Source organism: Bos grunniens, chromosome 4 (genome assembly GCF_055505025.1).
Source record: "Bos grunniens cultivar Pamir isolate PY7600 chromosome 4, Bosgru_T2T1.0, whole genome shotgun sequence".
Taxonomy (NCBI): domain Eukaryota; kingdom Metazoa; phylum Chordata; class Mammalia; order Artiodactyla; family Bovidae; genus Bos; species Bos grunniens.
This window is the reverse complement of record NC_141168.1, coordinates 95,164,901-95,191,930: the sequence shown is the minus strand read 5'-3', so window position 1 is coordinate 95,191,930 and position 27,030 is coordinate 95,164,901. Positions and strand designations below refer to the sequence as shown.

Sequence of the window (27,030 nt, the reverse complement as noted above, 5' to 3'; positions counted from 1 at the left end):
TGTCCACTTACTCTAATGACGATCAGTATATTCCAGATTTTTCTTTTGTAACAGACTAAGGAAATCCATTTCAGTACATTATAATAACACCTTGCACTAAGGGGAAGCTTCAGATTTTGACCCAACATACATCTTGCTCAACAAAGAGTTCTCAGGACTTCCCTGGTGGTGCAGTGGCTAAGACTGCACTTCCAACGCAGGGGACTCAGGTTCAATCCCTAGTCAGGGAACTAGATCCCACATGCCGCAAATAAGACCCAACACAGTCAAATAAATACATAAATATTAAAAAACAAACCAAAGAAACCCCCAAATAGCTCTGAGTTACTATCAAATCTATACATTATGAATGAAGGCATGTGGCAGACACTGAAGCCTGAAAAAGGTCAGTGCTGTTTCCTGACTCATGAAAAAATTATATTCATTTGGATTAATTTTTCAAAACATAATCATTTTATAAGCAAAAAGGTCATATATAAAGTATGAAGAAAATAGCAGTGGGAATAGTTCAGGATAACCCTTGAAGTTTCCCAGGTATGCTATGCGAACTTCTGAGTTGGTTTACAAAGTTTGAAAATCTGTGTGATTTGACTATTTACTGGAAGAACTGTACTACTTAAATGCATCAGATACCTACTTGCAGGAAAGAAATGTGTTCATGATTACACTTCCAAACACTGCCTGGAAGGATAATTATTGTACTGGATGCTGTTGGTCCCTCACCCAGAGCCTCGTTACCAGGCCCATATACCAGATTCCTGCAACTGGGACTTTTGGCTGAAATGGCTCAGAGCTGCCTCCTTCCTCGGGGAACTCCCTTCATCCAGAGAGAACCACCTCGCTTGGCACCATCTGGGCGGCTGTCCTTTCCCCCAGGGACAGACTTCAACCATGACGTACTGATACGGGAAACCCTGGTTTCCTTGCCTCTCTGGAGCCACTCATGAACAGAGCTCACTGTGAGATGAAGTGGAAGCTAAGTTGTGGCTGAACCCACCTCTCTGCCTTGGTCTTCCTCTTGCTCTGGTCTGTGTCCCCCACTCTCTTATAGGTTTCAAACAGGAGCACTACTTCACTGTATCAACTGAACGGGAGAGCCTATCACAAGTTTTACATCAACAAAAAGCAACCCAAGACAATTAGGACCCATATACTAAGAGCAGTTTAAATTCTAAAGCAATATATAAATGGGCTTCCCTGGTGGCTCAGATGGTAAAGAATTTGACTGTAACGCCGGAGACTGGGGTTCCATCCCCAGGTTGGGAAGATCCCCTGAAGAAGGAAATGGCAACCCACTCCAGTATTCTTGCCTGGAAAGTTCCAATGGACAGAGGAGCCTGGTTGGCTGCAGTCCATGGGGTCGCAAAGAGTAAGACACAACTAAGCACACACGCACGCGTGCACACACACACACTTTAAATAGACAGCAAATACGATAAACTACAGTACCTTGACAGGATGAAGATTTGTTGTAGTGATAATTTTGTGCAGTGGGCCTGCCAACTTTGGGGGCAGTTTCGGTTCTTTATCCAGTCCCTGGGGCTTAGTGTAATAATCCAGTTTCTCTCGAGGAAAGAAATTGTTGATTATAGTCACACAATCATGTTGACCTTTTAATAGGAAAATAGGAAATGTATTGTTTTATCATTCAAAATAAGACATTTTCCATTTTTTCATTATGTTGTTCTGTTTTCTCAAGTCAACATGTGTCAGCGTCCTTAACTTTTAGGAGAGTAGAGGAGGAAGGGGAGAGGTCAAATATTTTAGGAAACATCTGTAAGCATGCTATTCGAAGCCAAGAAATAATCCCCTTTTAAAGACACAAAATCTACAATACATAAGAAGATTATGCGGATAACAACAACAATAATAAAAAAGCAGTGTTCTACTTAAAATTGGCCCTAAATATTTAATAAAAGTTGTGCATAATTTAAATGTTTCTTCTTCCACTCCTACACAAATGATGTTCGTTCTTCCCTAATCACATCTGGCTTTCTTTACACAAAATTTAAATTTATTCTGTATTAAGTTTCTTATTGTCATTATAATTACTACCCATTTTGTTAAGCTAATCTCTCCTCCCCTTGGATTTGAGAAAAGCTTGGCCTTTTTGTGAAATGAAAGAGAGAAAAAGGTTTTGCTTCCATAAGCTTGGAATCCACACGCTTGGAATCCACACTGTAGCTCCTCATAGATCCCTGTGCCACTTCTGGAAGCCAATCCCCAGAGGTAAAAACTGTTCCAGGAAAGCAGAACCTTCCCTGGAGAAGCTGGCGGCCTGACTGTGTGCCCCTGCTGCTTCCTCCCCGCTGGCTCCCTCTCCACTACTTCTCTGGAGCAAGGAAGTGGCCCCTCTGGACAAGCAGGGCACATCTGCAATTGCAGGCTTTTCCAGGAATCTCTGCAAGACAGACGTCTTCCTCCTTTCTGCCTGATGAGGGCTGAAAGAGTTCTGCGGAGCAGACCCAGATGCCAGGGCTCCTGGAGAGGGGTCTGCTCTGGGTGGCACGTGTGGCCTCTGCCCACTTGTGTATGGTCCAGGGAGCATCTGCTCAATCCTGCTGACAACAGGTGACTTGCAGGGGGACTGCACTGTGGTCCAGGCGGATCTTTGAGGCTGGTCAAGTTCTCAGCTTGCCCAAGAGTTTGAGGATAACCCAAGAGCTGTGTCTCAGCAGAGGCTGAAATATTTCCTGGTTTGTTGACCCTGGGCCCAGAGGTATAGAGAGATGGCACAGCCCTTCATGGCCCACAACCCTGTCAGCTTTACCTGACTGCCTAGGAGATGCAGACCCAAGTGGATCCAATCTCGAAAGACTACACAATGTCTCCAACAGAGGGCCTCTTCCGTGGAACATGTACTATAACATCTACTACAACCACTCCACAACCAAACCATAAAGAAAACCATCAAAGAATACTTAAGCAGCTCAATTACTGTATGTAAAGAGACTCTCATGGACCACAGAGAGATTCCATTTTTAAAAGGTAATAGACAAACTGAGAAGGGTAATCCTGGTTACAATGGAGAACTAAAATAGTAATGCAGAAGATGAATAGATAAAATATCTCAAAATAGATTAAAAATTAGGATACAGAAATCACTACGGGAAAGATGAGAGAGCTGGAAAAAACAGATCCGGGGGGAAAAAAGAAAAGAAAAGAAATGGATGGAGAACTAATAATTAAACAAATGATAAAAACAGCACAGTCATGATTTGAAAGCAAATTTTAGTAGCGATCACGTATCATTTTGGTGTTTGATGCTATTTGTAAGTACTGAGACATCACTTTCTTTTTCTACACCAGAAATCTCCATTATATATACCTTGAGAAGTCAAACAGTAACAAGAAATACTAAAAAATATAAAGTGTTCTGTTTGGAAAGATTATTTCTACCTACATAATTTTCAAGAAGGGAGGAAAATGACCATCAAGCAAATATATTGCAAGCAGCATGAAAACATGACACAGATAACAGAGTGCAGGAATTCACAGCTGTGCGTGAAGCAACTACAGATGAAGACAAACTGCACTGCTTTTTTAAAACACCAGGGAAGCTCTAAAACACAGCCAGCTTCAATAAAAAGATAGATGTTCCCGTTTTAAAAAAAAAGATACTCTAAAAAAGCTTCTCAATATATAAAGAGACCTAGGAAAATTTGAAGTTAAAAGAATCAGAGAGAGAGAAAAACATAGACTTAGCTTGTAACTTACATCTTCTCAGCAGTCCCCTAATGAGGATACTCAGAAAAAGCCTTGTTAGCAGTTGGAAATATCTGTGCGTAAAAATAATGGCTATATAACAATGACACTATCACAGGACTACGCATTTCTTAAAATTACACCTTCGTGAGAAGGAAAAAAAATGTTGTTTTTTTTCAAGATTTATCTTTCTCATTTTAGATATTGCTTAGGTTATTCTGATATTTTAAATAATCCATCAATAATTTCTGTTAGCGTGATATACAGGAGAAGGCAATGGCACCCCACTCCAGGACGCTTGCCTGAAAATCCCATGGGAGGAGGAGCCTGGTAGGCTGCAGACCATGGGGTCACGAAGAGTCAGACATGACTGAGCGACTTCACTTTCACTTTTCACTTTCATGCATTGGAGAAGGAAATGGCAACCCACTCCAGTGTTCTTGCCTGGAGAATCCCAGGGACCGGGGAGCCTGATGGGCTGCCATCTCTGGGGTCGCACAGAGTCGGACACGACTGAAGCAACTTAGCAGCAGCAGCAGAGTGATATACATATATATTTAAAGTTTATCTTTATAAGTTCTTAATGTATATTTCATTTTTTATAACTGAAATTATTAAATATTTAGCTTTATTAGTTTTTAATTTATGAATTGGGAATACACGCAAATAAAACAGTACTATTAATACAGAAAATAAGTGCTGGGAGTGGGAGCTGGGTGGGGACCACTTTGTGTTCCATCATTACTGTCACTGGACTTGAGTCTTCTAGACTAAATGGGCTCACTGAGTCAGTCCTAGGCAGGATTAATGAGAACATAAATACAATCAGACACATCCAGTACAATTTTTTACTTTCAAGGACAAACTGAAATTGAAACACACTTCTAGCATAAGAAACAAAAAGCTGACAAAGACAAATCACATTCGCACTTGCAAAACCAGGATTTAGAAAACTGTGGAGTCATGTTTACATATAAGAGAGCAGAGCAATGATACAAGAATCATGGAACAAGCCAAGATAGAACTTGCATTTCAGAGAAAAAGATAGGTTTGGTTATGATGGGTTTCAAATCATGTGCGATCTGAGAAGGTCCTATAATCAAACGCTAAATGAGAACAATGATCAAGATGGAGCAAGGAGAAAAGAGAGTGTGGAGAAAGAACAACAGCCCTTGGTAGCAGAGACAGTCAATCCCAATGGGTGGAGACAGCATGACAAGAGAAATTACACTGTAGATGGCGGGGACTGCTAAAGGAGAAAGAACACACCGTGGATGACATTCTAATGATACATTGGTACTAAAAATTCTAGACTGTCTCAGCCAAGGCCACACCTCGTGGTAGTGGTGGAGGAGGAAAGGAAAGTCCAGATGCCTGACAAACACAGGGAATGTGGAGAAATAAATTGAGTTTTAATGATTTAATCTTGTTGGGGTTGCTAAATGGGCAAATATAATACCTTAAGGGTGAGGCACCAGCTACAGTTTTGTTCATTTCTAGATAATAACTAAGAAATACAGGTTCAACTGGGAGCATTGTGAATAGGAGAGTATGTACTAGTAGAACAGAAAAGCATTCTTGATTTTTAAGTTAATAAAAACAGAAAGGAAATGTACTCTAACAAGGATAGGCCAATCACATTAAGGAAATACCAGAAAACACACAAGCCATCACGTAAGGGACTTCCATGGTATACTGGCAGGAAGAGTGCTGGAAGAATATATTTCTATGACCATATTTTGAAAAGATTAAAAAATCTTGCACATATGAATACAAATGTATATGTATCGACCTGATTGAGGGAAATAAAAGTGGGAGAATGAGTTTTTAATAAGACTAACTGTAAGGAAAATATAATGTCAATTTGAAAGGGTGCAATGCAATTTTCTATGAAATTAGTCTAAATAGATTAAAATGGAATGAAAACATTACCCTCACTCTAGGATGGAAATGAAGACATTTGTACCTTAGATTTTTATTAACATGGTAGTATTAAAAGAAAAAAAAAGGAGAAAAAGAAAACTATTCTATTAATGGTTGAAACACAAACTCCTCCAGTACTTTCAGCCCTGTGGTCTGGGGAAAGACACTTAACCTCTATCTGAGCTCTATTTCATTACATCGTGGACATAATGAAAACTTGCAGAGTTAAACAGAATTTCAGATCATGTAATTCCCTGGCGTCACTGTACATATCAGAAAACTGAAGATGTGGCAGTGAAGGGATTTGCCTATGATCTTGGAAATAATTAGGAGCAGACATGAAGTAAAATATGAGTCTCACGATTCCTAGTTTAATGTTCTTTTCTTACTACACTGACACCCTTAAAATTAGCTGAGAGGTGAGGTGGTGGCAACCAGGGAGCCCTTAACTATGAGAGACAAATATTTCTCTGCAATTTGCTCAGCAAGGTCATACCTTTCTCAAATCTTCCTGAAAATGAGTTAAAATAAAACAAGAATATTTGTTTTCATAGAGCTGTGAAAAAAAGTGACTCTGTGACTGTTTGACTTAATCAACTGTACCTATTATGAGTAGCTTTAAGTAACACAATAATAAATTTTAATACCATATACAGTTAACTGTCCCCCATACCTGATTAATTCCCCCTATGCTGCTGCTGCTGCTTCAGTCGTGTCTTGACTCTGTGCGACCCCAGAGACAGCAGCTCAGCAGGCTCCCCCATCCCTGGGATTCTCCAGGCAAGAACACTGGAGTGGGTTGCCATTTCCTTGTCCAATGCATGAAAGTGAAAAGTGAAAGCGAAGTCGCTCAGTCGTGTCCGACTCTAGGGACCCCATGGACTGCAGCCCACCAGGCTCCTCCGTCCATGGGATTTTCCAGGTAGGAGTACTGGAGTGGGGTGCCATTGCCTTCTCCGAATTCCCCCTATATCTCAGCTTAAAAGTAATTTCTCTCTTGACATTCCCTTGGAATGGGAGAGAAGATCCCTCCCTTTGATGTATTTCTATGGAACCCTTAAGTCATCCACCGGAGTGTATTTTCACAGTCATTCCTATTAGCCACTTAGTGCCATAAATACACAAATATCCTGTTTTATTCACCAAAGCATCTAGAGTGGTGCATGATCTATAGGTTGTGAATGTTAAATATCTGTTTCATGAATCATTAGGTCTCACAAAGCTATTTACTGTATTCCCAATAAATCAGATGTTTCTGATTTTGCTTTTCTATCAGTGGACTCTGCTAACTGCCAACTCAGTGGGGCCAAAATACCAAATATCAAATATTCATTCCCACTCTCTTCTAAACCCTCTCTATCAAGTAACAGGATTAACATACCAAGAAATACTGGACACATACAATAAATGTTGATGGTTGCTGAGGATGATACTGAAAGAGCTGTATGTTGTATTATCATTAATACTCATTCTTAATCATTGTTATAATTATTATAAATAGGAATAACTGATGGCCTTTATTGAGAGCTACAGTTAAAGCTCTTTAGGTCTATCATTTCATTTAATCCTTTTAATGATCTGCTGCTGCTAAGTCGTTTCAGTCGTGTCCGACTCTGTGCGACCCCATAGACGGCAGCCCACCAGGCTCCCCCGTCCCTGGGATTCTCCAGGCAAGAACACTGGAGTGGGTTGCCATTTCCTATTTTAATGATCATGTAACCATTATATTGAAGATCAAAATCATTAAGTAACTTCGTACTAGGTGGTACAAACAGAATTTCAACCCAGATCGTTGACTCCACAGTTCTTATTCTTGAATACTAGGTTTAACTACTTCCTTAGAGGAGTAAACTATTCTCATTCGAGCATTTGACTGCAACAGAAAGGCCTCACCACACTCTCTATCTCAGAGTGGAAATTTGAAACAGCTTGTTCATGTTCTCCAAAATGTCATTAGGTGTTTCATTAAGTTAGACAAAACCGTAAACGTTTGCTTTTGAAAAAGGACACGTGACAGATATACACTCTGAGAAGCAAAGTGGCATTTTTTTTCCATGGGGGAAATTTGGGGTATAACCTAATGTAAAACTGTCCTAAAAACTCACCCACAAAGGCTGCCATCTGAGCTGCTGTTCTTCCTACAGAGTTGACAACATCTGTTTCGGCACCAGCTTCTAGCATTACCCATGTGATGTCTTTATTACCTAGAGTTAAAAAGAAACATTTGTTAAAAATAAGGAATGCCCAATTCAAATACTGCCTTTTAAATAATCCACACTCTTTTTTTCCCCAATTAGTTTCAGGTTTCTATCTGGTGAATATTTTCATTTTTCCCAAAATATTTATCATAACTACAGTAAAAAGTAAAATGCGACAGAACCCACAGAGAAATCAACCTTATTTTCTAGAAAAGAATAGAAAACATGAAGTAGTACAAAAATGGCACAGAACTGAATATCACTTTTTTAAAAAACAAGACAAAGTATGTTTTTCCTTGCTTAGTATAAAGTCAAAACAAAATAACAAAAACAAAGAGAGAAAAAAGAAAATGAATCAAAGTCCTCACTAATGTCCTCAACTCATCCCCTCCCTTACTCCTAGAGGCCCTGAGATAACTGCTGACGGTTGAGGACCTATCTTTCTACGCTGTGTCCTGTTTAAACATTCACGGTTATTTTATTTGCATTCTTTGACTATAGGAATGATTATAGATCATTTGCTATTATAAACTATACTCAGTGAATAGCATTTTCCATTACTTTTTGCAAGTTTGAATTATGATTTCCTTAGGAACAGTTCCTGGAAAACACTGTAGGATCAAAGGTTATGTATATTTTAAATGCATTTTACCAGGCAGCCTCCCAACAAGGTTAGGCTTATGTGCACTTCCCAAAACAGTGCACAAAAAGTTCCCACGCCAATGCTGGGCTTCATCATCCTCCTTAACCTCTGCCAATACTGTAAGTGAAAAACTAGCATTTGTTGTCCTAATCTGATGTTCTCTGTTCGTGAGAGTGGTTTTGAGTTTTTTAGTCAGTTGTATTTCTTTTGTTCCTGTTCAATTTTCTAATTGTCTACTGTAGTATTTGTTGTTTTCCAATTGATTTATAAGAACCCTACATATATAATGATATCACCCATTAAGATATTCAAGCTGGATTTAGAAAAGGCAGAGGAACCAGAGATCAAATTGCCAACATCCGCTGGATCATTGAAAAAGCAGGAGAATACCAGAAAAACATCTACTTCTGCTTTATTGACTCTGCCAAAGCCTTTGACTGTGTGGATCACAACAAACTGTGGAAAATTCTTAGAGAGACAGAAACACCAGACCACCTGATCTGCCTCCTGTTAAATTTGTATGTAGGTCAAGAGGCAACATTTAGAAGTGGACATGGAACTACAGATGGTTCCAAATTGGGAAAGGAGTACGTCAAGACTGAATATTGTCAACCTACTTATTTAACTTCTATGCAGAGTACATCATGAGAAACGCTGGGCTGGAGGAAGCACAAGCTGGAATCAAGATTGCCGGGAGAAATATCAATAACCTCAGATATGCAGATGACACCACCCTTATGGCAGAAAGTGAAGAACTAAAGAGCCCTTGATGAAAGTGAAAGAGGAGAATGAAAAAGCTGGCTTAAAACTCAACATTCAGAAAACTAAGATCATGGCATCTGGTCCTCAGTTCATGGCAAATAGATGGGGAAACAATAGAAACAGTGACAGACTTTATTTTTGGGGCTCCAAAATCACTGCAGATGGTAATGGCAGCCATGAAATTAAAAGATGCTTGCTCTTCAGAAGAAAAGCTATAACCCACCTAGACAGCATATTAAAAAGCAGAGACATTACTTTGCCAACAAAGGTCAATCTAGTCAGAGCTGTGGCTTTTTCAGAAGTCACATATAGATGTGAGAGTAGAACCATAAAAAGAGCTGAGCCCCGAAGAATTGATGCTTTTGAACTGTGGTGTTGGAGAAGGGACTCTCCAACCAGTCAATCCTAAAGGAAATCAGTCCTGAATATTCACTGGAAGGACTGATGTTGAGGCTGAAACTCCAATATTTTGGCCACCTGATGCAAAGAACTGACTCACTGGAAAAGACCCTGATGCTGGGAAAGATTGAAGGCAGGAGGAGAAGGGGACGACAGAGGATAAGATAGTTAGATGGCATCACAGACTCTATGGACATGAATTTGAGTAAGCTCCAGGAGTTGGGGATGGACAGGGAAGCCTGGCGTGCTGCAGTCCATGGGGTCACAAAGAGTCGGACACAACTGAGTCACTGAACTGAACTGAACACCCTTTAAGACATGTAATAACTATTTTCCATATTGTTTAATTTATATTTTAATTCTATGTAGGGTATTTTCTACATATGGAAATATTAAGATTTTATGTAATCAAATTAGGCACTGTTGCCCTTTTTGAAGCCTATATTTTATGTTATGCTTAGAAATGCCTTCCAGTTCCAGGATTAAAAAACTACAGATTACTGCTTTCAAAGCATGATAATATTATATTACATATTTCTTAAAAACTGTAACAAGTACAAATAATTCCACTTAATTTTAGATACTTCCCAAATTGTCTTCATTCTACAAACTATAAGAAACATGAATCAGAGTAAGTTTCTAAACAGATCACCCTATTTCATACAGAAATGTCAGTGAAGCAAACTGCTCTATCGTAGCAGCTATTTTGTCAAGAGAACAACAAAGAAGCTTCAGTATTACTTCAAAATATAAAACTATAGAACATCAAAGGAACTAACTTGTAAGAATAAAAGATCAAGCTTCATGGCTCTAAACAAAGCATACCATCAACAGAATCAGTTGATTTAAATAACTAAAGAAACATCACCAAATTAACTGTATAATGTATTTCATACATTGTACCTTTTCAAAACCAATTCCCATCATGTCTTTCCATAAGACATGATCTTAAAATTACTACAACAAAAACACACTTAATGAAAAAATATACATAAACTTGTAACAAATTGGTATAGGTGACTATTATTACTGTATTAGAATACATGCGAAAAGTTCACCAGAAAGTGCAGCAAACATGAGGGCTGTGTATCCATGTTCATGTTGATGACAATTTACATCAGCTCCATGTCGTAAAAGTAATTTGCACATATCAAGTTTTCCTTTATATGCAGCATGCATTAGAGGAGTCATTCCATTCTTTAACAGAAAGGGAAAAAAATATTAATTTTACTTATTTACCTTTCCCCCGCCTATGAACAATTTATGCAATTAAGTTAGAACACAAAATAAAATGAATTAATAAAACCATCTTTATAATCTACATTTTTATACTCACTTGCCACTTGGATCTTCTATAAACTGCTGAGGAAAAAAGATAGTTTCACTGGAGCCTATTATACAGAATGAAGTAAGCCAGAAAGAAGAACACCAATACTAACACATATATATGGAATTTAGAAAGATTGTAATGATAACCCTGTATGCTAACACATATATATGGAATTTAGAAAGATTGTAATGATAACCCTGTATGCGAGACAGCAAAAGAGACACAGATGTATAGAACAGTCTTTTGGACTCTGGGAGAGGGAAAGGGTGGGATGATTTGGGAGAATGGCATTGAAACATGTATATTATCATATGTGAAACGAATCGCCAGTCCAGGTTTGATGCAGGATACAGGATGCTTGGGGCTGGTGCACTGGGATGACCCAGAGGGATGGTATGGGGGGGGAGGTGGGAGAGGGGTTCAGGATTGGGAACATGTGTACACCCGTGGCGGATTCATGTTGATGTATGGCAAAACCAATACAGTATTGTAAAGTAATTAGCCTCCAATTAAAATAAATAAATTTATATTAAAAAATTTAAAAAAAATTTTAAAGAAAAAAGATAGTTTCATTACTTCAGCTTTTCAACAGATTAGCAAACAGATTCAGAGAAGAATTGCTCAACCTCACTTAACTAATAAAATGGCCAGGGCAAGACTGAAACTAAATTTATCAGAGCTCTCATCCCGCCTACACATAGCTCTTGAAGAAACAAATGGAACAAAGAGATACAAATGCACTACAAAAGAAAGAAAAAAGTAAGGAAAAACCTTAAGATAAATAGCATACATATCAAGGGGAAAGTTGAATACAGTATATCCATAGCATGGAATATTATTATGTATTGATTGAATTCATCTGTATCTACTGAATTAAAGAGTTTCATGAATTACTACTGCCAATGAGAACAAGAAGATGCAGGAAATGCATATTAAAGTACCCTCAATTTTAAAACAATGATCCTCAAAATCACATTTATATTTCAATCCTAAATATGATTTGGTCATATATGTGATTATATGAATATGGAGAAATGGTCAGTAGTGTTTACACCAGGCCACACTGTTTAGTCTCCACATGTTTTGTCCATATCCAATGAACATCCAACCGTATATGTTAATTATCTAAAACCACTTGGTGGATAAATAAATGAGCTGTTTCCTATAAGTAAATTTTCTCAGAACCCAGGAGAGACTCTCTGAGTGCTGGAATTTCAGTTGTTTTGGGTAAAAACCTCTCTAAAATATATAATCTCATTTTTGGAAAATTTTAGAATACTAACATAATTTGAATTGTTTTTAATGATTCTAGACTATTCTTATGAACATAATCCTCAATATTATCAGAGGTTATGTTGACATGAGAATTATTGGGAGGTTGTACAAGAGGCAAATTAGTAGGAGTAGTCAAAAGTTTCTTGGCAGTAGTAATGGGAAAATGATAAGGGAGTAGTTTTAAAAACTTTAGATATGATGACATTAAAAATAATTAAAGTTTCTCTCTCGTAACTCTTAAAGAATTCATCAATATTAGTCTACTAAGTTATAATCCTATTATCATTAAAAAAAGCATTCATTCAGCAAATACTTACCGAGTGCCTAAGCTATGTCAGACAAACCTATGCACTGTGCGTAGCAATGAACAAAGCCCAAGCCCCTGAAGTCTAAGTCCTGGGCACTTAAATTTTAGTAGGGGTCACAAGGCAGATGGTGATAATAAGCGCTATAGGGAGACAACATTGCATAAGCTGAGAGGGAATGCCACTAGGTTAGAGGAGGTTATTATCTTTAAAAGTACCGTCAAAGAATATGGCTCTGACAAGGTGGCATTTTGAACAAAGTCCTGGAGGAAGGATGTAAATATTGAATAACTAGAAGAATGGGCTCCCTGAGTGGTTCAGTGGTAAAGAATCCTCCTGCCAAAGCAGGAGATGCAGGTTTGATCCCTGGGTCAGGAAGATCCCCTGGAGAAGGAAACGGCAACACACTCCAGTATTCTTGCTTGGAAATCCCATGAATAGAGGAGCCCGGTGCACTACAGTCCGTGGGGTTGCAAAGAGCCGGACACAACTCAGCAACTAAACAGAGAAGAATGCTCCAGTAGAGAGACTGCAAGAGTAAAACTCTTTGGCGTTCTGTGTTCAAGGAATACCTAGGAGGCCAAATCTGTGTGCAGCTGACTCACAGAATGTCCAGGACCTCTCTGTCTCGATCCTAGTGCTCCGTGTGTGTGTTAGTCACTCAGTCGTGTCCAACTCTTTGTGACCCCCATGGATGGTAGCCCCCTAGGCTCTTCTGTCCATGGAATTCTCCAGACAAGAAGACTGGAGTGGGTTGCCATTTCCTTCTCCAGGTTTAAACATATATAGGATAGTATAGTATAGGAGTGTATCTAATGTTTTTTTTTTTTTTTTTCGTGTTAAAACCAGATTTTTAATACAATATAGAGAAGTCTACATTTTCCATAAGCTCCCCCTACCTCTCTATGCACCCTATAGTTTGAGAGCCACTCAGCTAGTTTTTTTTTTTTAATTTTATTTTATTTTTAAACTTTACATAATTGTATTAGTTTTGCCAAATATCAAAATGAATCCGCCACAGGTATACATGTGTTCCCCATCCTAAACATTAAATAGGATGCCAGTGCTTGTGGAGGGTTTCCAGAAACTTATTCTTTTATTAAGCTACAGAAGAGCCATTCTACCTTAATCTGTTAAAGAGTGTTTACCCTCAGTAGCTAACTTTTATCAAATACATTATAATATCTATTGAGATGATCTATATATTTCTCTTTTACTTTGTAAAATAGTGTTTTACATAAGATTTTCTAATTTGAATCATCCTGTCATCTTGGAGAAACCTTACTTTGTTAAGTCTTATTATTCTTTTGTTACACCACTGGATAAAGTTGCTAGTATTTTATATAGTGTTTCTGAATCCTTATTTAAAAAGTGCATTGAGCCCACAGTTTGCTTGGGCTTCTTCCTATTTTGGCATCAGCATTAAGATTATTTTATCAAAATGAGTTGGGCATCTGCCCATATTTTTATAAATTAATGGTACAATCCGTGTAAAATGAGAATTAAATGGTCCTTGAACATTTTGTAAAACTTACTCAGGTCTATAGCTTTAAAAGGTAGTTGGCAGTTAGATACATTTACACAAATATTTTATTTTCCATTTTTATACTTCTATATGAGATGAATATGTTCATTTTAATGTTTCTACAAAAATCACTACTTTCATATAGGTTTTCAAATGAATTAGCTTAAATATAAAAGTTATGACAATTTTTTTTTTCTCACTGCAGTTATGCTCTCACTTACTTCCTTGGTGTTTATACATATAATTTTCTTGCTTCTACTTTCCTAATTGTCTATGTTTTGGAGGGCAGGGGATCTTAAATTGATAACTTTATCTTTTCTTTGTAAACAATTTCATTGTGATATGATTTACCCATTTAACGTTACAGTTATATAATTTTTAGTAGTTTCAGAGTGGAACAACTATCACCACAATCAATTTTAGAATACTTATGTCATACCCAAAAGAAACACCATGCCCACTGACAGTCATTCCCACTGGCCCCCACCCAATCCCATCACCCAGCCCTAGTCAACCACGAATCTGCTTTCTGTATCCTGGACTTGCTCATTTCTGAATTTTCCCATAAATGGAATCATAATATTCACAGTCTTGTTTGATTGGGTTCTTTTACTTGGCAGAATTTTACCCGACATTCACCATGTTGTAGCATGCACCAGGATGTCTTTCCTTTTTATAACTGAGTAATACTCCATTGCATAGATATACCAAACTGTGTTTATCCACTTATCAGTTGACTAATGTTTTGAACTGTTTCCACCTTCGGCACTTTGGCTGTTACGAATAATGCTGCTATAAACATTCAAGTTCAAAACTTTTGTATTGCCATATGTTTTATTTTTCTTAGTTATATACCTAGGATTGCTGTGTGATACGATGACTCTTATGTTTAACCATTTGAGGAACTGTCAACCCATTTTAAAGAGCAGCTGCACCATTTTACATTCCCACCAGCAAAGCATGAGGGTTCCAGTTTCTCCACATCCTCACCAATACTTGTTATCATCTCTTTTATTTTCACCATCCTAGTGGGTATTCCATGCATTGGAGGAGGAAATGGCAACCCACTCCAGTGTTCTGGCCTGGAGAATCCCAGGGACGGGGAAGCCTGGTGGGCTGCCGTCTATGGGGTCACACAGAGTCCGACACGACTGAAGTGACTTAGCAGCAGCAGCAGTAGCAGTGGGTATAAAGTAGCCTCTCACTGTGGTTTTGATTTGCACTCCCCTGGCAGCTAATTTTGAGCCTTTTTTCATGTGCATATTGGCCATTTGTATGTTTTCTTTGGAGCAATGTCTATTCAGATCCTTTGCCCATTTTTAAATAGGGTGATTTGTAATTTTTATTATTGAGTTGTAGGGGTTCTTAACACATTTCGGTTACAAATCCCTTACCAGATAGGATCTGTAAAACCATTCATTCTGTGGGTTTTCTTTTTACTTTTTTGGATGGTGTGGTTTGAAGTACAAAGGTTTTCATTTTTGTTTTTTCTCTTGTTGCTTATGTTTAATGACTTTTAAAATTTTTTATTTCGATTTTTTCTTAATTCATTTCCTGTATTTTCTGAGAATATTATTTTTCATCTAATTTCATGAGCTGAAAGCACAGACCACCACAAAGATTTAAAGTACAATAATAAATGCTACGAAATTTCCTCTGAATATGATTTTGGCCACATGACACCAGTTTTTGATCAACAGTAGCTTTTGATAAATATCGTGCTTTCAGCTGTAAATAGTAGGTAAATTCTACTTCTATTTCTTCCTTTAGCCAAGAATTATTCAGAATTTTAACACACATTCAGGTTATATGTTTTATTATTTGGATCAAATTTTTATTTTCAGTGTTATATTACATTTGGTGACCTTGTTCAAAATTAGCTACAATTTTCCTGTACAAATTAGTATCATTCACAGGCAAATTTTTACCAGTGTTCCATGTAAAATGGGGATGTACTGTATCTGTCTTATACACAGTGCAGAGACTGTTAGGTTATCCAATTTTCCAACTCTTGAATACTTCTACTTAACCAGAAGATGCTTTTGTGGTCTTACAAATTTCTCCTTTGATTTCTGTCTTTTTCATTTTGAACCTCAAAGCTTATAGGCTTATTAGTGAAGGCTTAAGGCTGTCATGTTCTTGGAGGATTCTTAATGATCTATAGCAAAGAGTCTTCATCTTTTTGTTTGTTTTTTGCTTTTGCTTTATTTTGTCTGATATTAGTTTTGCTATCCATGTGTGGGTAAGGGGTTAACAAAACACTTCCTTTTCTGCGTGAGAAACAGAAATTCAGTTAACTGTCTGTAGTATTAGAACTGCCCTGCATAATTGTGTAGCTACTAGCCACACATGGCTAATGGCTGCCATTCTGGACAGCTTGGAAGAGAAATTACCATCATCTCAGAAAGTTATTTTGGACAGCAACTGTTCTATAATGTAGAGTTTAGATTCAGTTAACCTTCCCTAGGAGAATTGCTGGATCGAAGGTATGCATGTTTAAAAACGAGAAATATTCTAAAAATTTTTTTCAGAATGTGATGTCAATTTATACCTAATCCATTAGCATATATAAGTCCAGTATTTCCCATACTTCATAAGAAATGATATAGTATTGGTTTAATTGTCACTTATTTGATTGCCAGTAAAATTAAACATTTTTTACATGCTATTTGTCTTTTGCAACCTGTATTGCTGATATTTGCTTTAGAGCTTAATATAACTTGAGGACAAATGCTAGAAAACAACTCTTATTATTAGATTTTATACATTATCTATTCTCATAGGAAGTAAAACATCTTATTAAACATTTTAAATTTTACCTCATCCAAGCAGTTGACACGAACATTCTTGCTGCCTAACAATGTTCCAGCTTCTTGGACAGTACCTTAAAAAAGGAAAGAAAGAAAATGCAAAGTATTTATCTTTAGAAAAGAATCTAATGCCAAGGAAACAAACTTTAAAGGATTATCTGTGAAACTAAGATGAGTCAGGTTAGGTTATTAAGAAATAAAACATCAATCACATAGTAGTTCTTCCACAAAGTAATTATTCCCAAGAACAGATTCATAGAGCCTAAAATAGCTCCATCTTGCTTTTACTTCCACTGGCCTCAGAGTATATTAAATTGGCCGCATTTTCCTTTTGGCAGTAATACAAAAACCACAAGGCCTAAGACTTTTAATACTGAAACAATCTTAAAGGGCATCTAATCCAACCCACCATCTAAAGCTTAAACTGCAGTCAGTGTAATAACTGGGGTTCAAAATCCAGTCAGTATTTATATACCTTGTCACCACTAGGCCCTGTGAATTGATGGCATTCTTGTAATAGAATTCTTGGTTTGGAAATGCTGAGGTAAACGTTATCTTTAAAGCCCGGTACTGTATAAAAGTGCCGTTACAGCCAGGATTCAGACTCTCATACTGAAAGTCATCTGATATAAAACTAAAGGTCAGTTTCTGTAAATTTGTAAATACGCTGTAATTGGGCCACAACTGTCAGGTTTTCCAGCCGTCTATAAGACACACTGACAGAAGCAAGCAATCTCAGGAGAAAATGTTGCTATTATCGTCATTAGTAGAAGCCAACCACACGTTCTGCCAAAAAAATTCTAGTGTGAAGGGGAACAGGATAATGAAATTGCACGTTCTCAGGGAGAAAGGATGAGCTAAGCCTCTCCTCTGAAAGGACATGGAAGAACTGAAGCATTCTCAATGAGGAATTATTTCTTCTTTTTAAATTTAGAATTATAGTTCAAGAATATGCTAAACTCTGCAGTTCTTCCAGAGTTAAAGGTGGAAAGCAGAATCAAGTTTAGCCTGCTTCTTTCTACCTGATCTGCTTCTTAGGCACATTATCTGAGTGCTCCTCACCAACAGAGGGGAGACACAGAAATGTCTCCTAGACTGAAGCTGCAACAGCTCGGCTGGGGAAATGTCAAGTGAGTGATCTGCACGGCCCTGGACTATGACAGCTATTCTCTCAATAGTTCGTTTGTCTGATCCTGCGGTCCATCTGAGGGCCAGTTGGTATCACTGGTTGAATGGCTATGGCTACAGAGAGAGAGGGGAAAGCCTTCAATCATGCAAGCAGGTTCTGTACAGAACCTTATCCATACCCATGGTTTCTCACCAGAGACTCAAACATCTTTGGAAAGGAATTAGAACAAACTCTAGCATCCCAATTTCACTTGAGGAAGATGCTTCAGTTGAACCTCATTATCCACTGAGGAATAACTGAAGTTACTTTTCATCCAACCAAGAGATGTTTATGCAGTAAAGGGAGAATACTATAGGGACTGTGATCATGCCAAAGCCTGCTATATGTTAGGGGGAAGATGGGAATTACAATCATAAAACCTTGGCTCAGGTTAGGGAACAGGCCAATAATTCTATAAAAGTTGAGCCCAAGGGCTAACAATGCATGTTGAATCCGTCCAGTCACAGGGCAATTTAAAAAAAAAAAGATGAGGCATTCACTCACACGCCATGGAATACCAGTTAGTCTTTTGAAATGCAGGGACCATGGTTAGAAAACTTTTCTCAAATGGTTTGGGAATCCAGAGAATGAAAACAGATTTTGGAAAACACATGAGCACAATACCCCCAAGAAACGAAACTTCCAATGATTTCTAATTTGGTGTTCCTAATTTAATGACATTAGTGGGAAACTGTACAAGTCTACAAAGCATGGAAATGGGAGACAAATGGTTAACGCAGAAGGATTTTTTTTTTTTTTTGGCCATTCCTCACTGTGCATATAGGAGACTCTCAAACAATATTTTGCAATTAAGTTTAAAAGATTAATTGCTTTCCTCGAGAAAGAAATGTGTTAAATCTCAGTTAACAAACTCTTAAGATGAAGAAATGTGGTACTAAAAGAGGGATAGGAAATGAGACATTTCACTGGAGACAAAAATGAACAGACCTATAATGAAGAAAAGTAATATTTAATGATTTGGTTCCCTTGTGAGACTTTCTCCAAATTACTCCAGAGAAGAAAACACAACCTAACCTGCTCCATTAGGGTGGGACTGATAACTTATCTGGATGGACCAGCATTTTAGCAGAAAAGAGATCACGGTAAGTGTGATAGTCTCACTGTTACTGCCCTCTCTTATACCACACCACAGACCTTTTAGCATCACTCTAAAAATGAACAAGTCCTATAAAACCCTCAGTGTTCCCATCGATGAAACAGAAATAATAACATCCATCCCATACAGCTCTTAAGACTAAGGGCTTGTCTTGGTGTAGGGTAGAGAGTACAACTTCTGTGCACACTAGATGCTCCTGTTATTTGTATTTAGAGCAGCATAATAAAATTTATTGTGACACTCCTAATTTCTAGTTTGGGACTACTGGTCTCACTGAGCACAAGAAGTTGCCAAAACAAACAAAAAGGGAGAAACAAACATGACATCTCTGTTCCCAGCAACCCATCAGATGGTCATGAGATCTGGATATGTGTGAGTTCTAGGCTTCCCTGGTGGCTCAGCTGGTAAAGAATCCACCTGCAATGTGGGAGACCTGGGTTAGATCCCTGGGTTGGGAAGATCCCTTGGAGAAGGGAAAGGCTACCCACTCCAGTATTCTGGTCTGGAAGAGACAGACATGACTGAACGACTTTCCCTCCACTTCCCAAAAAGAATGTCTTTTTGTGAGGAAGCTGTATCAAAGTTAAGTATTTAAAAAAACTCTTTGACTTGTTAGTTGCTATAACATTTATGTGTAAGTAAAATCATGTATAAAATAAAGTGTCTGGATTTTAAAATAATATGTGGATACAGATTTAGTCATAAATACACAGTTATAAATGTATTTTTAAATAGACTTTTAATTACAACATGCATTTTGAAATACTGACTCTGTTTAAGTGTAAAGTTTCTAAATTCTCCTACTTGTATCTATTTTTAGACTTTGTAACCAAATGTCCTTAAGTTAGGATTATGAATCACTGCATAAAAAAAAAAATAGAATCTAAAAGAGCTGTTTTGTAAATGAACACAAGGAAGCCCATAGAGGTTATAAAACCTGCCCAGTCATATAGTTAACAGTTTCTATGTATTTGAATTTAAATTTGTTTTTGAACTCTATGCTATAATTGATTATTAGGAGACCTGAATCTTTATCAAATTGCCAACATCCGTTGCATCATTGAAAAAGCAAGAGAGTTCCAGAAAAACATCTACTTCTGCTTTATTGATTACGCCAAAGCCTTTGACTGTATAAATCACAACAAACCATGGAAAATTCTTAAAGAGAAGGGAATACCAGACTACCTCACCTGCCTCCCGAGAGATCTGTATACAGGTCAAAAGGCAACACCTAGAACTGGACATTGAACAGATTGGTTCCAAATTGGGAAAGGAGTACGTCAAGGCTGAATATTGATTGTCACCTGCTTATTTAACTTATATGCAGAGTACATCATGTGAAATGCTGGGCTGGATGAAGCACAAACTGGAATCAAGATTGCCAGGAGAAATATCAATAACCTCAGGTACGCAGATGACATCACCCTTATGGCAGAAAGTGAAGAAGAACTAAAGAGCCTCTTGATGAAAGTGAAAGAGGAGAGTGAAAAAGTTGACTTAAAACTCAACATTCAGAAAACGAAGATTGTGGCATCCAGTCCCATCACTTCATGGCAAATAGATGGGGAAACAATGGAAATGATGAAAGACTTTATTTTGGGGGGCTCCAAAATCACTGCAGATGGTAACTGCAGCCATGAAATTAAAAAATGCTTGCTCCTTAAAAGAAAAGCTATGACCAACCTAGACAGCATACTAAAAAGCAGAGACATTACTTTGTCAACAAAGGTCCGTCTAGTCAAGGCTATGGTTTTTCCAGTGGTCATGTATGGATGTGAGAGTTGGACTATAAAGAAAGCTGAGCGCAGAAGAATTGATGCTTTTGAACTGTGGTGTTGGAGAAGACTCTTGAGAGTCCCTTGGACTGCAAGGAGATCAAACCAGTCCATCCTAAAGGAGATCAGTCCTGGATGTTCATTGGAAGGACTGATGCTGAGGCTGAAACTCCAATACTTTGGCCACCTGATGCAAAGAACAGACTCACTGGAAAGGACCCTGATGCTGGGAAAGATTGAAGGCGGAAGGAGAAGGGGATGACAGAGAATGAGACGGTTGGATGGCATCACTGACGCAATGGACATGAATTTGAGCAAGCACTGGGAGTTGGTAATGGACAGGGAAGCCTGGCATGCTGCAGTCTACGGGGTCACAAAGAGTCAGACCCAACTGAGCGACTGAACTGAACTGAATCTTTCTATGTATCAGAGGCACTAGAAATAACCGTATTAACTCCACAGGACCTTAGAGCAGGATCTTTTTAACAGTCCCAAATTGGAAATAACTGAAATGTCCCTAAGTGTGACCAGATAGGCACATAATGATACATCTATACACGGGGAATAAAAAAAGAAAATAAAAAACAAACTGTTGGTACCATACAGATGAACCTCAAAATCATGATGCTGAGTGAAAAAAGTCATGCAAAAAAAAAGGGGGGGGATTATTTACTGTACTTATTTTATAATTCCACTTTTATAAAATTCTAGAATAAATAAATTTAACCAACAGTGACAGAAACCTATCGGTGGTTGCCTAGAGACAGGGTTGGAGGGAGTGGCAGATTATAAAAGGTATGCAGAATCTTTTGAGGTAACGCAACTGGTCATTGTGTGGATTGCAGTGAAGGTTTCGTGGATGTATACTTATGTCAAAACTCTCTTTTAAAAAATGTGCATTTTAAATATGCATCGTTTATCATACTTAAATTATACTCCAGTAAGACTGGTAGAATAAACCTTATTGTTCAAGCCTGTTTCATAGCTCCTTTAACACAAATAATGGAAAAGGAGAAAAAGAAAAGAAAGTACATTACTTTCTCGTGAAATCAGCAATACTGACTCCAGGGATTTCAAGTATTAACAAGATAAGTAATGAAAGACCTTCTAGTTTATATTCTTAAAGGAGGTTTCATTTATTTTGAAACAGTGCTTCCTCAGTGTTTAGTGAAAAAGATATCAGAACTTGGAAGAATGGCTCAATCTACAAGTAATATAAGCCACTAAACTGTGCTTCAGTGATTTCATTTCTCTTCTGAAATGTTGTGAAATGGATGCTGTCAGTGACTATAATTTAAATGGATATGTGAGAAACAGCTTCTCAGTTTCATCTGGAACTTCTTCTTGGCATTCCAACAAATAAACAACCTGTAGAGTAGCTAGCATATGAATTCACTCAAAAGAAGAAATTGTTCTTAAAGTGTCCAGTGCCATATGTGGTATTCTCTGGGCTATAAGTCCCCCTTACAATCTGCTTAACTTTTGGAGGGCAGTGATTAGCAGAATGGAGACATTCAAAACTTTGCTGAGCTTATTTCAGACTGGCCAAGGTGACAGGTCACACTTGGCTAGAAATTTATTGTTAATTTCACAGACTAGTACTGACTAATCCAGTGCTTCTCAAAGTCGAGAAATGTACCAAAAGGAGGAAAAATATCAGAACTGTACTCACTTCTTTAAAAAAAAAAAAGGCTTCTTATAAGTACAAATAAAAGCTCTGTTATATGACCTTTGTTCGGCTATAAGCCAACAATTTTTTTTACAAATTGTTGTTTAGTTGCTAAGTCATGTCCAACTCTTTGGGACCCCATGGACTGTAGCCCACCAGGCTCCTCAGTCCATGGGATTTCCCAGGCAAGAATACTGGAGTGGGTTGCTTCTTTCTTCTCCAGGGGATCTTCCCAAACCAGGTATTAAACCCACTGTCTTCTGCTTGGCAGGCAGATTCTTCACCCCTGAGCCACTTGCACACAAAACTACAAAATCACTTACAATTAAAATTAATTTAACTTGACAGAAGATAATATTTTAATGCAATTACCTTACAGAGTGAGTAAGATATGGTATGGACTGCTATGGTGTTGATTTCATTTTTTCATTTTTTTGTTTAGTTTGTTTTCAAGTCCACCATGTTTCTACAACTGTGGGCCAGATGATATCTCTGCTCTGCCACTTATTACCTGTGTTACATTGGGCAAGCTATTTAACTTTTCAATTCCTTGGTTTATTATCTATCAAATAGAGACTGCCATATTTACCATAATCATAGCCAACACAATATCTTAAATACTTTATATATACTAACTCATTTAAAATGTTGTAAAGTGTTACGTGTGTCTTAGTTGCTCAGTCGTGTCCAACTCTTTGCGACCTCACAGACTGTAGCCTACCGGGCTTCTCTGTCCATGGAATTTTCCAGGCAAGAATACTGGGGTAGATTGCCATCCCCTTCTCCAAAGGAACTTCCCAACCCAGGGATCGAACCCTGACCTCCTGCATTGCAGGTAGATTCTTTACCTTTTAAGCTACAGAGAAGTCTGTATTCCTAGCTTATGAAGATTAAATGCACGGATACATCTAAAGTGCTAAGAATTATGCCAGACCCATGATAATAGTCGGTAAAGGTCAGCTACAGTTTTCTCATTACTTTTTGAAGAGTACGGTGATGTCCCACCGACCTTCACTTGACAAGAATGTATCACATACTAAGTCCATCACACTTCTTTCCTCATCAGCTTGCACCCAATAAATAGCTGAAAGAGGGTCCATGTAATTTGTTGAACAATGTGAGCCCAGTAGAAAAAAAAAAAAAAATCACAGGGTTAACCAGGCTAAATTCACATCAATTGTTTCATTTAATCTTTACAAACAAAAACTAGTGGACACTCAGTAATTTATCCAAGCTTTCCCCTTCCCACACACACACACACATACACACACACACACACACACACCCCATCTACACCTTTCAGAGACCCACTTTACAAAACTGCTCTCTTGTTTACACTTTTGAGAGAAGGTGATAGCCCTGGACTGCTTAAAAACAGCATTTGTATCCCAGGTGGATTGTAAATTGATCCTTTGTCTCCTTTTTTGCCCAGCACTGTACCTGGCACAGAGCTGAGACTCACATGGTTGGGGAGCTGAATCCCAGAGCCACCAAAAGCACGGAGAAATTAACCAGAGATAGGCAGAACAGAAAGACTGCGTGCCAAATAGGTCAGCGAGAACCACGCTGAACAAACACATTGCACTAACTCCAAGGCCCACAAATTCTGGGCAAAGAACACTTATCATGACAAACACACAGCTGTGACTGACTTAAAATTCTTGAGGTCACATCGGGTGGGCTCAGGTCATCAGCACCTGTTGAGTTCCAATCTGATTTTTCTCTCTTTTCCGAGTGGACTTTCCTTGTCAGTATAAAGTTTGCCTTCCTCTCTCTCTGTAGGTCTAGATCTGAGCCATGTTACTTAGAAAGACTGGAAATTGGGAAGCTTTTTATGTCATTATGACCAGCCTCTCTGCCGATCCCGATCTAGGGCAAGCTCATTCTTGAGCTTAAAACAGCCACGTGAACAACGCCCGCAGTTCCCACGCATCCCCATCCCCGCGTGGTGACAGTACCGAAGCAACGTATTCATGCTGTTGTCCCCTGCCAGGTAACGGGACTTGGCAATAAACTCTTCTGGGATATCCGCTGGGGGACTGAGGGGACACATGGCTTCTGGCTCGTCCCCGGGGCCTGCGTCTCCCTCCTTAGTACCATGAGCGGTGGAATTGGGACTCGCGTTCGGAGAACGGAAGAGAATGCGCGCAGAGAGCGATTACCAGATCGCAGCCCTGCCCAGAGCGCCAAGCGGTGTGGACGCCTCCTCAACCCCTTCGCTTTCGCGCGAGTTTTCTGCGGCGGTCGGGGCTTCTGGAAGGATGCCAGGGAGGCCTTGCAGGCAGAAGCCTCAATGAGGCAAGTTACAGATGTCGTTTTGTGCCCTTATAAAGAACCCTGCTCCTTAGGAGCTCTCTCCACCCCCCAAAAGGGGGCGGAGACAGCCAAGGGATCCAGATCATTCGGCCCCCGGAAGTCGAAATGGCCCTGTAGACACCCGTCTATGAGCCTGAAACTTTACGGCCACTATCGCCCAGGCGGACTGTGGTCAATTCACCTGAGGAGTTTTGAAGAATGCACATTCTGAGGCCCCACCCCCACGTGGCTCTTTATTATCCGATGTGGAGCCCGGAAAGGTGCCGCCTTCTAAAAGCTGATTCAGAGGACGAATGTCTGCAACCTCCGCTCTCGTCCCAGCTGCGCTTCTCCCTCCCCACCTCTCCGCCTCCGCAACTCGTCCCAGACCAAAGGGAGGAGCGCTGTTTCCCGGTGGTAGGGTGTCAACCTCGGAAAACCGCAACCTGGGGTCAGCCGGGCCTGGGGCGCGGCAAGGGCTCCGCCACGCCCCTCCCTCCCCTCCCCGGCCAGGCAGGCAGAGCCCCCGTCGCAGCCCAGCACCCACACCTTTTCCGATGACTTCCAGCAGCTCCTTTTCCTCCTGGGTCAGCTCGCCTTTCTTTATGTGAACCATTGCTTCCGCCAGCTTGACGGCTATTCTGTGTCTTCGGGAGTACTAAAAAGAAACGACGTGTCTGTATTAGGAAAGCCAGCCGCAATATTAGGCAACTTGCGACTAAGACACTAAGTAGCCAACCGCGGAAGCATTCGAATACTCTCCTCCTTCCAGGCGCTGGCGAGCAGCGGGCGAGCTCGGGCGAGCCGGGCGGGCGGTCTCCTTAGGCCCAGCGGTAGTCCCGGCCCCCCGCGCCTCGTTGGCCCAGTAAGGAGGAGGAGCTGCAGGAGGCAGCAGCGAGGCTGTCCCATTGGAAGAGCCTGGGGAGGAAAAACCAAATGGAGAAAAACACTGGGGGGTAATTAAAAGCTTCTTGCACGTTTCCCCCAAGCCACTCTTTCCGGTTCAGATATTTAAGGGCACACAATAATTAAATTCTCTATCTGGAACTTCTATGTTCGAAAATTTCTTCTTGGGCCTGCATCTCCCTGGTTCTCGCTATACAACCTCCCCCCTTTATTTCCCTGGAAGTGGAGCGGCCCGGGCCGGGGGCGGGCTGGGAGGCGGAGCGGCGTGGGAGGCGGGGCTGCGCCGAGCTCCGTGTGGATGTCAATGTGTCTGTCCTTCACTCCTCCATTGTCTGCCACCACCGCTGCCGCTTCTGCCACCGCCGCTGCCGGGATCGCCGCAGCCCCCAGCCTCGCGCGTCGCCGCTACCTCCTCGGACAGGTGAGAAGCAAACCAGGTAGGGCAGGGGAGAGCCGGGAAGCCTTAGACCACTGGAGCCAAAGCCCGACTGGGAGCTTCCCCTCCGGCCGAAGCTGCCCGGGAGGAAGCATGTGCCTGCTCGGGCGGCTTCCTGCCTCTCGGTGGGGAAGCCTCCCCTCCACCCCATTACGATCGCTTATACAGCGTATCGGTGCCCTAGAGTAAAGACCCACCGCTCGCCACGTTTGGCCGCCCCGAGAGACCAAGAGCGGGCAGGGGCTGGCCACGCGGTGGGAAGTGGCGGGTGCACAGCGTCTCGTGCGTGGCACCGCCAGATGCAACTCCTGAGGAAGCCAAGGTTGAGGCTCTGAACTACGGGTGGGGAGGAAAGGAGAGCTCCCCATTACAAGCGAGGTGAAAGCATGTAAGAATAAGTCTCTTCTGGCAACCTACCCCTCGCCCCCACTTGTCATCTCCTCCGGCTTCTGTGGAAGCTGTAGAAGAAAACCGGATCTGATCGCCCTGTGTGCCTGTAAAGGGTGTTTGGAAGCAATTTACATGTGCACTAATACTTGATTTAGGAGAGACAGTCAAGGGGGAGAGGGGAGGAAGGGCCTCTTCACTCTGCTAGAGTTCCCAGTCTCTTTGTAACTCAGATCTTGAGATTTATGGAAATAGGGAGGGGAGGGGGAAGGGGCGGAGATTAAATTGGTGTTGCTGTCTATATATAGCATTAGATTAGCCTCTTAATCCAACCTTCATTCAACTGTAATATGTAACCTCAAGCTTTCACTATGGGAAGCTAGGAGATAAATACAAGTGTGC

The 27,030-nt window shown here is 39.9% G+C and overlaps 2 protein-coding genes across 8 annotated transcripts in view; one reads left to right on the top strand and one right to left on the bottom strand.

The window, feature by feature from the left end:
* The window catches only part of ANKMY2 (ankyrin repeat and MYND domain containing 2), a 42,697-nt gene extending 17,001 nt beyond the window's left edge, over positions 1-25,696 (bottom strand). For 2 of the 4 annotated variants that reach the window (XM_086397527.1, XM_086397526.1), the window contains exons 1-5: positions 25,449-25,696; positions 16,885-16,949; positions 10,689-10,827; positions 7,734-7,832; positions 1,450-1,610 (exon numbers count right to left, since the gene is read on the bottom strand). In XM_086397527.1, the coding sequence (XP_086253653.1) occupies positions 1,450-1,610; positions 7,734-7,832; positions 10,689-10,827; positions 16,885-16,949; positions 25,449-25,515 (531 nt within the window). In that variant the 5' untranslated portion in view covers positions 25,516-25,696. Of the gene's footprint in view, positions 1-1,449; positions 1,611-7,733; positions 7,833-10,688; positions 10,828-16,884; positions 16,950-24,562; positions 24,905-25,448 lie in introns of those variants that run through there. The other 2 variants (XM_086397529.1, XM_086397528.1) reach the window with 1 other exon arrangement.
* A 428-nt stretch (positions 25,697-26,124) lies between these two features.
* The window catches only part of BZW2 (basic leucine zipper and W2 domains 2), a 62,249-nt gene continuing 61,343 nt past the window's right edge, over positions 26,125-27,030 (top strand). For 2 of the 4 annotated variants that reach the window (XM_086397519.1, XM_086397520.1), the window contains exon 1: positions 26,125-26,226. The gene's annotated coding sequence lies outside the window, so the exon portion shown is untranslated. Of the gene's footprint in view, positions 26,243-27,030 lie in introns of all 4 variants that reach the window. The other 2 variants (XM_086397523.1, XM_086397521.1) reach the window with 1 other exon arrangement.